At 35.9% G+C, this 13868-nt stretch overlaps 1 protein-coding gene across 1 annotated transcript; it reads right to left on the minus strand.

Moving 5' to 3' along the window:
- Positions 1–787: 787 nt before the first annotated feature.
- LOC118047238 (linoleate 13S-lipoxygenase 2-1, chloroplastic) lies at positions 788–6000 on the minus strand. Its single transcript, XM_035056481.2, has 9 exons — positions 5617–6000; positions 5121–5389; positions 3745–3982; positions 3072–3392; positions 2870–2955; positions 2599–2709; positions 2206–2507; positions 1802–2068; positions 788–1677 (listed from the first exon to the last, which is right to left on the minus strand). The coding sequence occupies exons 1-9, from the start codon at positions 5957–5959 to the stop codon at positions 918–920; spliced, it is 2697 nt and encodes an 898-aa protein (XP_034912372.1). The 5' UTR covers positions 5960–6000; the 3' UTR covers positions 788–917.
- Positions 6001–13868: the final 7868 nt, after the last annotated feature.

Raw genomic sequence — 13868 nt, forward strand, 5'->3', positions numbered from 1 at the left:
TAAATCAAAGGCTTCTCTAATATGTAAATGTTATGTTTTGAATGATTTAGGAATTTATACTTTTATGAATTGGTATAAATATAAGATAATTTTTTTTTATTCAATAAAAATAGGTATCATCGAATATTAAATTAAATTTATATCCATCAAGACTGAGTTTTATTCTTAAACAATCTTAAGAATGTATCCCCGTATCGTCTGGATATGTTAATTAGAAAAAAAAATATTAAATTTTAGTAGACATTGGTTCTAAAATTTGAATTTAAAAGATAAAGAAAATTTAAAAAATATTGCTAGTACCATGCATAACAGCATAACTTTTGAGGGTGATATTGAAAGAAAACAAAGTTCAATGTCCAAATAAAAAAGAATCTAAACTTCAAGGGATTTAGAAGAAACTTTTATTAATAAACCGTGATAAATGTAAGAGGATGAATAATAACAACACAGTAATAGGATGTTAATATTAACGTTAATGCTGGAGATTGAGAGAGAAGGAGGGATGGGAGGAAATATGCCCTCACTGGCTCTTATTTCCTTGTGATTAATTATAGATATCTTCATCATTTTACGTGTTAATTAAATTTTTTTTAATGATTTTAAAGATACATTGGTATATTTAAAGGAATAATCTTTTGTTTAATTTAAGACAAGGACCCTCTTGTTATCCCTAATTGTTTGAGTCAAGTATTCAGTTTTACCCCCATGAAAAATATTTGACCAATTACCTTCAACCCTGTTAATCTAATTTTGGTCGACTAAAGCTAATCGATTAAATTCATGATCCTTCATTAAATCTACTGGGATTGCTTTCAATTGCTGATCTTTTAGACAAATGCAAGAAGAAACAACTTAGCGCAACATTATTCCACCATATTGTTTTATTTTTTCTTCATACCATTACAAGTTTTCAAACTTCAGATAGAGATGCTGTAAGGAACTCCTTTTCCTGTAACTCCAGGGTCAGAAAATGGCTTCAAAAGCTCATAAGGCACAACGCCAGCTCCATTTCTATTCTTCAATTTATTGTCAGCATTCCTTCCGTCAATAATTCCTTCAAACTCCTTCAACCTCCCATTGAACTTTAAGAAAGCCGCATTTATAGCTGGCTCCTCTGTCCAAGCTGGCTCTATTTGCTGCCCAAGATACTCCTCATCGGGAGAATGATTTGATAGCACATCCAATATAGCCATCACTGTTGTAGCCTGAATTTGTGAAGGGAATGTTGTCAATAGTATCACTTCAGGTTTCTCCCAAAAGAGTTTCAGCAACTCATCGTTCGGGTCTTCGGTTGGCATATTCATCCTAGCAGTTGTAGGCCTATTTGGAAAGTATCCTGCATATGTATATTGTCCGAAATTCACTGCGGCATGATGACCGGAGGCTATCCATATGATAGTTGTCAGGGTTTCAATAAGGTCCTGAGGTGTTTTAAGCACAGGCCACCATGGTTCATCTTTCTTGTCAGCGTGACCTACCGTTCGAACTTCTGTCCACCATGCTTGGAGCTCATTATCAGACACAATGAGACTTGAGTCTGAATAGTAGTGATTGACATAGTCACTAACCCACTCTTTGATGATATCCCATAAAACCAAACCATCATTGGCATATGGATAGTCTTCCACCATCAATTTCAATCCATGTGGAGCAGATGGATCTTCCACAGCCATTGCCCTATCAATTATCAGAATCCGAAAGAAGATGTTATAACTAGCCGCTTCAAAAGGTTTATTAATTATGACTAGCAGCATCTAAGTTTGGTAGAATGATAGGCTAGCTAAGGATCGATCAAACATACCTGTTTATTAGATCCTTGGGGAGCGCCTCGTAGTCAAACCGCCATTCCTGATCATAGACAACAGAGCTTAATTCCATAGAATACTTGCCAGGAAAGAATGACGTCTCTATAATCCCTTTTGCATTAATTAGATATTGTCGAGCTAGAGCATTGATCTCCATTGTGTACCGGAAATGCGGGTGCAGGAGTCTGTAGATTGGATGCATTTCACTAAGTTGGCGATGGGCCGCGATTATGTATGGTTCTGTGCAGCAATGTGTTCTTAGCCTGCAAAACATAACATATGATACATGTTTGTAAATCGATTCAAATCCTATTTTTTTCATCGCAATTTCGAAGAAACCGAAATTTTTTGTACATTAATGCAAGGCGGCTGCTAACTCAAGCGCAAGGAAAGTGCATACCAGTGACTAATAAGTTGGTGATAGCCAGCCTCATGTGCAAGGACATGGGCTTTGGCAAGCCTCCAAAGCCAAACACCAGTGGAATGCCAAGCTGGTCTGAACACTTGCTTCCATTGCGGCTTACCATCCATCGGTGGTCGAGTGAGCTCAATAGCTAGTGGTCTCAATGTTCCTTCATGGGTTAAGAAGAACAATGTCCGTGACCCGTATAATGTCGTGCCTTTCAGCTCTCTTATTTTGCTTACAAAAGGTAGGAATAAATCATGGTAGTCAAGGATGAAAAGCTTGTGATCTTTTACTGCCTGCGTTCATCAATGCACCGAATTTAGTTTGTTAAGACGAAAATCAAGATGAGTTTGAATACCGTTATGCGATTGGTTTTCTATTTCATACCTGTTCACATGTCATGAACCCTTTGATTTCTTGCTCAACCATTTCTGTAGTGATTGCTGATTCTTGGGGACCGTAGATTTCAGGGTCTAGTTTACTCCTTAATGGCCATTCCTGCATGATTTAATGCAATACTTTCATCAAGAACAGAGTAATGTTTCAGCATCGTTAGTTTAATATTACCAACATTCGTGAACAATTGATTCATTTCTTGATGAACTGCATGAATCTGGACTGGTTTTTCCTTTCTTATTAATGGACAAAAATACTATACCGTGACCATTTTGATGCAACAAGGGTTGAGACCAGAAAGAGTCTGTCTAGCAAATTCTTCATCCCTAAACCAAAAAAATCTGTCTCCTGAAACACAAAAACTCTTAAAATGAGAAAATGATAGATATCTTTTCATTTATGATTGATTTAATAATTTCCCATGACGAATCTAGTTCTTATTATAGGTATAAAAAATATCTTACTCTCCATGGTATCAGGAGTCTCAAATTTCAAGACATCTTTAGTTCCATCAGTAATTGCCCTGAAAAGGTTAGGCAGAAGATCTTTCCAAAACCCTTGTTTCTTAAAGGGAGGCAAATTGATTCCTTCATTGAATAGTGCGTCAATGGAACTGAAGAATGGGAATCCAAGATCACTGTCAACAATAGCGGTTGATAGAGAAGGTACTAGGGCATGCAATACTGATTTGAGAGTCTTGGCAGAAAACGTGCCCATCTTTATTTCTGAGAATTCTTCATCTCGAGGCACGTAGAAGCTGCTACTCCTTGTCTCCGTAAGTGGATCTATCAGCACAATTGTTTCCAAATGGTTAGAATCAATGAAGAAAAAAATTAATTTCCATAATTTAGTTAATAGGTATAGATTAACAGTTATGTATTTTACAATTTATTTTAATAGATAGGTTTTAGTTTAGTAATTCTATTTTATTTGATTATCATATAATGAAAGAAGGATTATTTCCATCACGTAGATTAAGATAAATTTCAAAAAAAATATATATACTAGCTAGTTTATGGAAGCAAAATTATTAAATCTGAAACGTTTTAAAGCTTGGTCATGGATCAGACAGGGAATTTCACTCGAACACAATCCAACACTACTATTTTTTTTATAATTATTTTTCTGCATTTTTACCTGACTCGGTCCGTGGTCGGCCAGTACGGCAACGCCTAGGGTACGGGTGCTCTTCGCCACCTAGCACCGGCCTTGCTGTCTCTGGATCACTATCAGGATTTCCAAGATCATTGTACACATCATAGTCATAGATCCTTTCACCTTTCTTTCGTTCTCCATTGTCATTGCCTTGTAAAGTTTCGAGTTCTTCCTTTCTCAGTTTTGTCAATCCATTTGGTGTTTCTGATGGCAAGTATGACTATTCCATGAAACACAAAAATCAATCAATATAAAAAATTCTGTTAAGTGGGATATTTTATAAGATTAAATAATATTTTTTTTAATTTTTTTTATATGAACATATTAAAACAATCTTATAAATTTATTTAAAACAAATATCTAAGTTATAAATATTTATATGAGTCGAGAATATTGTTTTTATTTTTACCATATCCATGACCTGAAAACTTCACATGATACTATTGACATTATCGTGAGAAAAATAAATATATAAATCATGAACGTTGAGTTCAAGCATATAAAGTATACATATCAACTCCCCCCTATAGATTATATCTTGTGATTTTATCTTTGTATTGTTTTTATAGTTATTCACTCTTTCAAACAAAACGTTTAATATAAATTAAAAAAAAATTTATATAGATTTCCTCAATTTATTCTCATTTTATATTATTAGTGTGATAAAGTTGAAATTTTCAGAACATTACAGAATGGGATTGAATCAGCCCACACATAACATCCACAAATGCCACCAAAATATTTTTAAGAAAAACAAAATTGTACATAAAGTACCCCACACACACACACAATATATATATATATATATATATATATTTAAAAAAATGTTTATCAAACATGGTAATTAATTAATAATAATGTCAAATTAAACAGAAAAAAAGGATCTTGGATCACAAGAGGGTAATTAATTATTAAAAAATAATATAAATTATATCTCGAGATCTCAACCAACAGTTTAACCTTTTAGGCTGAGATAATTTTTTAACATGATATCAAAAAATTAATGATTAAGTGGATACGAGTTCGAATTTCATTATTTACATCTATTTGATAAAAAATTAAGCACAAGGTAGTGTATGTCTATGCAAGTTTCAAGTCCAAAAAGCTTTCATTTAAAAAGGCGTGTTAGATAAAAATTTAAATAATATCTTAGAATTTCACCTAACAGTTTAAACTTTTATATTTAGATGATTTTTTAACAATAACAAAACTTTTTTTTTTTTTTGAAGAAGTTGATATAATGAAAGGGCTAATAAAAAAGTAGCCAAAAACAAGATAAAAAAAAAAAACAAAAAAAATTCACAAAAACAAAAAACAAACACAAAAATAAAGACTCTTATTATCAAAAAGTAACTAACCTTATTAGTGAAAAAGATTCTCTTCTTTTTATTGTCAAACTTCGGATGGATCCATGAATCGCAAGTCACATGAACTGGTCCAGCAGGGAAGCCATCAAGCACTACATCATGAAGGTACATCTCTTTATGGTGCTCATTTTCAACAAAAATAGCACCAATCTCTCCAAAATCTGGTGGAACCACAAAATCCGCTTCATACTTGATATCCTCTCCTTCATGATCTATCTTGTGCGCGTACTCTCGAATCGAGGGCTTCTCTAATCCCGTCTCTGGAGAAATTGAAAAAAAAAAAAGTTGGAATTTAGACAAATTTTTTTCTTACTTCAATCTTTCAAATATATATATATATATTTCTTTGCAAACAAGGAATATATGTTAATATTTATCAATAAATAAATCATTCGATAAGAACTTAAGAAGTTGTTTCTTGCACTTGTAAAGAAAAAAGAAAATATAAAATACTTGGAACACAGGTCTTTCAAGAACCACTGCTTACTTGGGTCAAGCTCGGCACTAACAAGCTCCAAGAGGAGTGTTTTGCCAAACAGGTCTGTAAAATCATCAAGTCCTCGTTCTATCCCTATTTCTGTCCAAAAATCAACAACTGTTTGTTTCACAGTCACCACAGCCTTAACATCTGTGGACTGCTGTGTGACACTAGCTATAGATTTAGTGCTTCCATGTTTATAGCCAGCACGAACTTTTTTGTTTGCTTTAGTGGACAAGGACCTTGAATACATAGGAAAAGAAGCATGACCACTGCCATGGATGAATGGTTTAGGTAGTAGAAAAGGGATTTTTGTTGAAAGGTGTGACTGGTGAAGCTGTGGCTTCAACATTGTTGCTAATAGGAGAGGAGATACTTAGGTTTAACTAGGAGTTTTTTGTATGAAAATATGTAGTGAGCGAGCTATGATATATAGAACTAGAGAGAGAGAGAGAGAGAGACGAACATGTTTTTCATAAGGTCTATAATTCATGCATGTGATACATAACGCCATGTACGGGACCATAATTTAGTGGTATTGATTATTTCAAGTTTAGGGACTTCAAATCGCAGCACATCTCCTCCGCCAGCGATGACCTTGAAAAGCCGGGGCATAACTTCTTTCCAAAACCCTTCTTTCCAGCACATCTCCTCCACGTATGGGAATCCAGTATTTGCATCATCGATAACATTTCCTATAGAAGGTATCAAGGCGTTGAACAATGAGTATAATGTCTTGGCAGAGAAGGTAAGCTGCTTCACTTCTGAAAATGCTTCATCTCTGGGAACGTAGAAGGCACTAGCTCTCTTCTCAGACGATGGATCTACATGATACAAGTTCATATAGTTAAAGACTATAATTATTTCGAAATGATTAGCTATAGATTTTTTGTCACCATCATTTGAAAAAAAAACTATGCAACATCTTCGATAAACACATTAATTACCTCCAGAGTTTAATTAATTGATTTCGAGGATTTTTAATGAAACTATAACAAATTAGTCTCAAGGATGGCAAGAAAAAACTTTTCCTTTAATTTAGCTTCCTACAGACAAGCTATAGGTCCTAATGGCATCTCCCAGCATGGAAACAATTCAGTATTTGGTGATGATATTTTGGAGAGAAAAATGTCACTAGCCTTTGTCTCTTTTGTGGGGCATTGTTTTTTTCTATGAAAATTGCGAGCCCTTCGCTATTCTGATAAGCTGTTAGCTATGTTTAGCAAGTCATTTTCTGGGCCTCAAAACAGTGGTCCTTAGGAAATTAAACTCTGCCCGCAATGGCCTGCCCTTGATGACGATATATCATGCTATAAACTTCATCACAGCTTTCCACATGGCATTTTATCGCCAAAATTATGTAGCTTTCTATAGCTTCCATTTTGGGAAAACATCAAATTAACCATTAATTAATGGTACTTTTATGGATGAGAAGAAAACTCCAATCCTTGGATGGATGGAGCCCATCACTATCAAGCATTGAGGGCGCCTCATCTAGTGGTGGAGAAACTTCTAAAAGTACTCTACTAAGATAATATCTTTTGATAGAGAATCAAAAGATATAACATGATTCCTTCTTGTGAAATACATAAACAAATCATACAATTTTTTTATACAAACTCCAGTGTTTTACCAATTATTTAATATTTAAGAATCTACAATCTACTCTTTTATCACTTGTTATTTTTATTTCTGTAGAATCTTACTACGAATTATTAGTATCCATCACATTTCTTTTAAAAAATATGATGAGTGTTGCTTCCTAACCTTGAACTCATGTTTTGATAAATTTTAAGAAAAAATATAAAAATAGAGAAAAACAACGAAAAAAATAATAATATGTTTTTTAATATATTTTTGTTATTTTTAGCATTTTTAGCATCGTCTCAAAAGAATTTAAATTTTCAAAGATCTTGGGAACGCGTTTGACTTTTAACACGTTATTTTTAAAAATCACCGATTTTCCTCATTCGAGGCGATGTTGATAAGAAAAATAAAAAAAATAAGGAAAAAAATCAAAATTTACAAAAAACAAAGTTGAGGGACCAAGTTTGGAAACCTAACAATATTTTTACCTATAAATATTGGTCTTCAATACACATAAAAGGGGGGTGCAATTTTCCACAATTGAAAAAAACACAAAAAACCCTAAAAATTAGAACCCTTTCTTCTCCCTCACTAAAGTCGTCGCCCACTCCCCATCTCTACCAAAAAAGAAGCTCCCCCCTGTTGAAGCTTGGTACCTAAGCTAGCAGAAGACTTAGCAGTAATTCACTGCTGTATTATTTCTTTGTTTTAGCTGAGACTATTATCTAGTGTAGGATATGTTTTTGATTTCTTTGTTAAGATTATCTAGGATTGAATTAACTTGTAATCATCTCCTTAAATAAAGGAGAAGAAGGCAGGCACGTTTCTTGTTATTGTTTTCCATTCAAATTCTGTTTCTTTTTTTTTTTCTTATAAATAAAGACTTGGGATGGCAGTAACCAATAACTCAATTCTGCTCTTTGTTCTTTATACTTAAGTATTAAGTTCTGTGTTCACTTAGTATTTGTTCTTTCCATCGTGAACTTAGTGCATTGTTCTTTTTCTCTTCATTAGCAAATACAAGGCAGTTCTTTATTGTTCTTTATATTTCAACAATTGGTATCAGAGCACTTTTTTGATCTTTGAAGGGATTTTTTGTGAGTGAGAAACACGAGAGTACTGTGAGGATAAATCAAAGTTTTTACTTTGAGGGCTGGTGAGTGATACACGAGAGATTGAGTGAGTTTTTTTTTAAGCAATGGATTCTGCAAATTTTCCAGCAAAAACACCATTGTTTGCAGGGCAGAATTTTGGTGTGTGGGCTGTAAAAATGGAAACCTATCTCAAAGCTCTTGATTTATGGGAGATAGTGGAAAGTGATAAGCAACCTACTCCTCTAGGTAACAATCCCACAATTGCACAGATGAAGTTCTTTAATGAAGAAAAGGCAAAGAGATTCAAAGCTCTTTCTTGTCTTCATAATGCTGTAAGTGAAGACATCTTCACGAGGATCATGGCATGCAAATCTGCCAAGGAAACATGGGATAAATTAAAAGCAGAGTTCCATGGTGATGAGAAATCAAGAAGGATGCAGATTCTGAATCTGAGAAGACAATTAGAAGGTCTGAAGATGAAAGAAAATGAGAGCATCAAAGATTTCTCTTCTCAAATTTCAAAACTTGTGAATCAAGTAAGACTCTTGGGAGAAGAGTTTCCAGACTCTAGAATTGTAGAGAAAGTCCTGGTGAGTTTGCCAGAAAAGTTTGAACATAAAATTTGTTCTTTAGAAGATTCTAAAGATTTTTCTGAGATAAGCCTGCAAGAATTGGTAAATGCATTGCAAGCTGTTGAGCAAAGGCAAGCATATAGACAAGAAGGATCAAGTGAAGGAGCTCTTGTTGCAGTTTACAAGGATAAGGGGCGGGCTAAGAACATCTTCAGAAATAATCAAGAAGGAAAAAGAGAAAAAGGGAGAGACTGGAAATCTGCTAACTGGCAACAGAACAGCAATAACAGTTTCATAAGGGGGAAAGAGAAGAAAGAACATTTTCCTGCTTGCAAATACTGTCAGAAAACCAATCATCTTGAAGCCTGGTGTTGGCTCAAGAATGCTCAATGCCGAAAATGCAAGCAATTTGGTCACATTCAAAGATTCTGCAAAAATAGAACAGAAACTACACAACAAGCAGCACAAGTAGCTGATTGTTCAGAAGTCAAAGAAGAACTTCTATTCATGGTCACAGTTCAGGACATATGTAATTCAGCAGAGACAAAGGATTCATCATGGCTCATTGATAGCAGCTGCACTAATCATATGACAGCAGACTTATGCTTATTCAGAGACTTGGATAGAAGCTACTTGTCTAAAGTCAGAATTGGCAATGGAGACTGTGTGAAAGTTGAAGGAAAAGGAGCAATTTAGTAGAAACACTGTCAGGTACAAAAATTCTTAAAAATGTTCTTTATGTGCCTAAGATCAACCAGAATCTAGTTAGTGTGGGTCAATTGATTGAATCTGGATATTCAATAGTTTTTAATGATGGAGTGTGTGACATTAAAGATAGAAATGGAATGCTTTTACTGTCTGCAAAAATGATGAACCGAAGCTTTAATGTTAATTGGAATGAAGTGTGTTTAAGTGCTAATACTTATGAGTGCAAGGAATCTGTTCTTTGGCACAAACGGCTGGGACACTTCAATTATGCTACTTTAAAAAGAATGGCTGACCAGCAGATGGCTCATGGGTTGCCAAATATTCAGGAGCAGCAAACTATATGTGAGGCTTGTCAGCTGGGAAAACAAACCAGAACTGTTTTTCCAGAAAATGCATACAGGGCAGTATCTAAACTTCAGCTTGTACACACAGATGTGTGTGGACCTATGCATAATGAATCATTAAATGGTTCAAAGTACTTTCTTCTGTTTATTGATGATTTTAGCAGGTATTGCTGGGTTTATTTTCTAAAATCCAAAGCTGATGTGTTTGCTGAGTTTGTTAAGTTTAAGGCAGCAGTTGAACTAGAAACAGGAAACAAATTGAAGACCTTGAGATCTGACAATGGAGGAGAGTATACCTCTAGACAATTTGAAGCATACCTTGCAAAAGAAGGGATTAAACACCAGCTGACTGTTCCCTACACACCACAGCAGAATGGTGTAAGTGAAAGAAGAAACCGAACATTGATGGAGATGGCTAGATGCTTGCTCTATGAGAAGAAGTTGCCATTGAATTTCTGGGCAGAAGCAGTAAACACAGCAGCATACCTTATAAACCGAATGGCTTCAAGAGTTTTGACAGATAAAACTCCTTATGAACTCTGGTATGGTTTTAAACCCAGTATTGATCATTTAAAGGTGTTTGGAAGTATTTGTTATGTTCTGAAACCTGAAGTCAGAAGAAGGAAACTTGATCAAAAGGCTGATATAGGGATTCTTATAGGCTATAGTACAAATTCTAAGGCTTATAAAATCTATGATTTGAATGTTAACAAAGTGGTGGTTGCAAGAGATGTCAAAGTTGTAGAAAATGCAGCTTGGAACTGGAAAAATTCATCAAATGAAGAATCAAAACCGATGCAACAAGATGAGTTGGATGCTGCAAACATGATTGATCAACAAACAGATGCTGCTGGGAATATTGTGCAACAAACTGACTTGGATGCTGCAGAAAACAGTGATGATCAACCAGTAAGAGGGACAAGATCTCTATCAGATATCTATAGCAGGTGCAATGTAGCCGAGGCAGAACCAGTAAATGTTGAAGAAGCCATGAACTCTCAAGTTTGGATAGCAGCAATGAAGGAGGAGCTTGCAATGATAGACAAGAATCAAACATGGATGCTAGTTGACAGACCAGCTCATAAGAAGGTAATTGGAGTGAAATGGATTTTCAAAACAAAAGTAAATGCAGATGGAAAGATCAACAAGCATAAGGCCAGACTTGTAGTGAAAGGATATTCACAAGAGGCAGGGATCGACTTCACAGAAACCTTTGCTCCAGTTTCCAGACATGAAACAATGAAACTCCTGCTTGCTCTAGCAGCACAAAACGGTTGGTATATATTTCAATTGGATGTTAAATCTGCATTTTTGAATGGTGTGCTAGATGAAGAGATTTATGTTGAGCAGCCTGCTGGCTTTGAAAAATCTAATTCAACAAACAAGGTTTATTTACTGAAGAAGGCATTGTATGGATTGAAACAAGCTCCTAGAGCTTGGTATAGCAGGTTGGATAATCATCTCCTAAGCTTGGGATTTAACAGGAGCACGAATGAGGTAACTTTATATGTGAAGCATGCTGCTGGACATAAACTAATTGTATCAGTTTATGTTGATGATTTACTAATCACAGGGGATAAGGAGCAGCTTGTAGAGGAATTCAAAACCAATATGAAAGACATGTTTGAGATGAATGAACTTGGTTTGTTAACTTATTTCTTAGGAATGGAAGTAACCCAAACTGATCAAGGTTACTTTCTTTGTCAAAAATGTTTTTCTTTGAAAATACTGGACAATTTTGCAATGAACAATTGCAAGCCAGTAAGCACTCCTATGATACAGGGGCAGAAGCTATCGAAAGAGGATGGCTCACCAAAAGCTGATGGGAAAATCTACAGGAGTCTAATTGGAAGTTTGCTGTATTTAGCAGCCACACGTCCTGACATTCAGTTTGCTGTGAATTATCTTTCCAGGTTCATGCAAGAGCCAAGTCAAAACCATTTTGTGGCAGCTAAGAGAGTATTAAGATATTTGAGAGGGACTGCAGGTTTTGGCATACATTTTGTGAAATCCAGCTCAATTAATCTTGTTGGATTTTCAGACAGTGATTAGGGAGGAAGTGATGAAGGAATGATGAGCACTTCAGGCTACTGTTTTGCTGTGGGAAAGAGTATGTTTTGCTGGAATTCAAAGAAACAATTGGTGGTGGCACATTCTACAGCAGAGGCTGAGTATATAGCAGCTTATGTAGCAGCAAAACAACTAATATGGCTGAGGAAGATGCTAAGTGACTTAGACTGCAATCAACACAATCCCACAACATTGTTCTGTGACAATACATCAGCTATAGCCATTTCTAAAAATTCTGTCTTTCATGATAAAACCAAGCACATGAAGATCAAGTTTCATGCAATCAGGCAGTTTCAACAAGAAGGAGAACTGGAACTATGCTACTGCACTTCTGAAGATCAACTAGCAGATCTTTTCACCAAACCGTTGGGTAAAACCAGGTTTGAAGATCTAAGGGCAAAAATTGGAATGACTAGCTTTGGAACCAAGGAGGAGTGTTGAAGCTTGGTACCTAAGCTAGCAGAAGACTTAGCAGTAATTCACTGCTGTATTATTTCTTTGTTTTAGCTGAGACTATTATCTAGTGTAGGATATGTTTTTGATTTCTTTGTTAAGATTATCTAGGATTGAATTAACTTGTAATCATCTCCTTAAATAAAGGAGAAGAAGGCAGGCACGTTTCTTGTTATTGTTTTCCATTCAAATTCTGTTTCTTTTTTTTTTTCTTATAAATAAAGACTTGGGATGGCAGTAACCAATAACTCAATTCTGCTCTTTGTTCTTTATACTTAAGTATTAAGTTTTGTGTTCACTTAGTATTTGTTCTTTCCATCGTGAACTTAGTGCATTGTTCTTTTTCTCTTCATTAGCAAATACAAGGCAGTTCTTTATTGTTCTTTATATTTCAACACCCCCCCCCTCAGGCTTTTGATTTTCCCTTCACCATAACAGCTGACCGAACACCAACCCTCTCTCCTTCCCCCTTCACTTTTCCAGCTTTCCCCCCAGCCAAGCCCTTCCCCTAGCTTTTCCCCAGTCTTCTCCCCTCAGCCGCAAGCCTCCCTTTCAGTTACAAGAGAAGTCGCCGCCCCCTCCTTTCGTAATTCTAGACTTCTTCCCCCTGCACCTGAGAGCCCCCTCTCTCTAGCTCTCTGATTTCTCCCACAAACCAGCTTGTCCTCCACAAACCCACGACCCCAGAATAGATTTGCCTCCCTTTCCCCCGACATTTTCCTTCATCTCATCCTCCCATCAGCGTCATCCACACCATCAGCACAGCAGCGCCGTCTTCAACTGGCTAAAGCCAACGCCTCCAGCCAGCTCTACCCGGCAGACCACATAGAACCTGCCAACCAGACAACCACCCCCATCTCAAGAGCAGCTTAAACGGCAGCCCACATGTGGCTCCCCATCACAGATCGTCGTCTTCCTCAGTAACCGACCCTTGTTCATTGATTCAACCCCACGTAGCAGACCTGGACTGAGAGCCAACGATCGGATTTGTCACCAACAAAGAAGAAGACAAAACCGAGAGGGAGGTAGATACAAAACGGAGAAGAAGTGAAAGAAAAAATAGATTGAAATCAAAGAGAAAAATTAAAATCAACTGTCTGTTGTGTTTTCTGTTGTTTTGTAGGTCACCGCTAGCGTAGGGAGACAGAGAAGAGGAAAACATTCCCGATCCACCGATTATGCCACCTTCATTGGTGGCGGCGCCTGGAACAACGCGCCGCCATTGTTTCTACTATCCCTGAGGCTTCACAACACTATTCTGGTGACTTAGAGGCTGCACTGTTCATGATTCTATTTTGGGGCTATTTTTAAAATTTTAAAATTGTTTAATATATTTTTTTGTTCAGTTTTGAATTTTTTATAATTTGTATTGTGCAAATATGGATCTGAAAAAGGAAAAAAAAAAGAAGAAAAAAGAAAAAATATAGTAAAAT

Source organism: Populus alba, chromosome 1 (genome assembly GCF_005239225.2).
Source record: "Populus alba chromosome 1, ASM523922v2, whole genome shotgun sequence".
Lineage (NCBI taxonomy): Eukaryota > Viridiplantae > Streptophyta > Magnoliopsida > Malpighiales > Salicaceae > Populus > Populus alba.

Bases quoted from the DNA above. Each gene is read 5' to 3' on its own strand.
- LOC118047238 (XM_035056481.2), bottom strand. From the start codon at position 5,959: ATGTTGAAGCCACAGCTTCACCAGTCACACCTTTCAACAAAAATCCCT. The intron at 5,390-5,616 runs GTAAGCAGTGGT...CAATTTCTCCAG, and splicing joins TAGTGCCGAGCTTGACCCAA to AGACGGGATTAGAGAAGCCC. The intron at 1,678-1,801 runs GTATGTTTGATC...GATAATTGATAG, and splicing joins CCCAAGGATCTAATAAACAG to GGCAATGGCTGTGGAAGATC.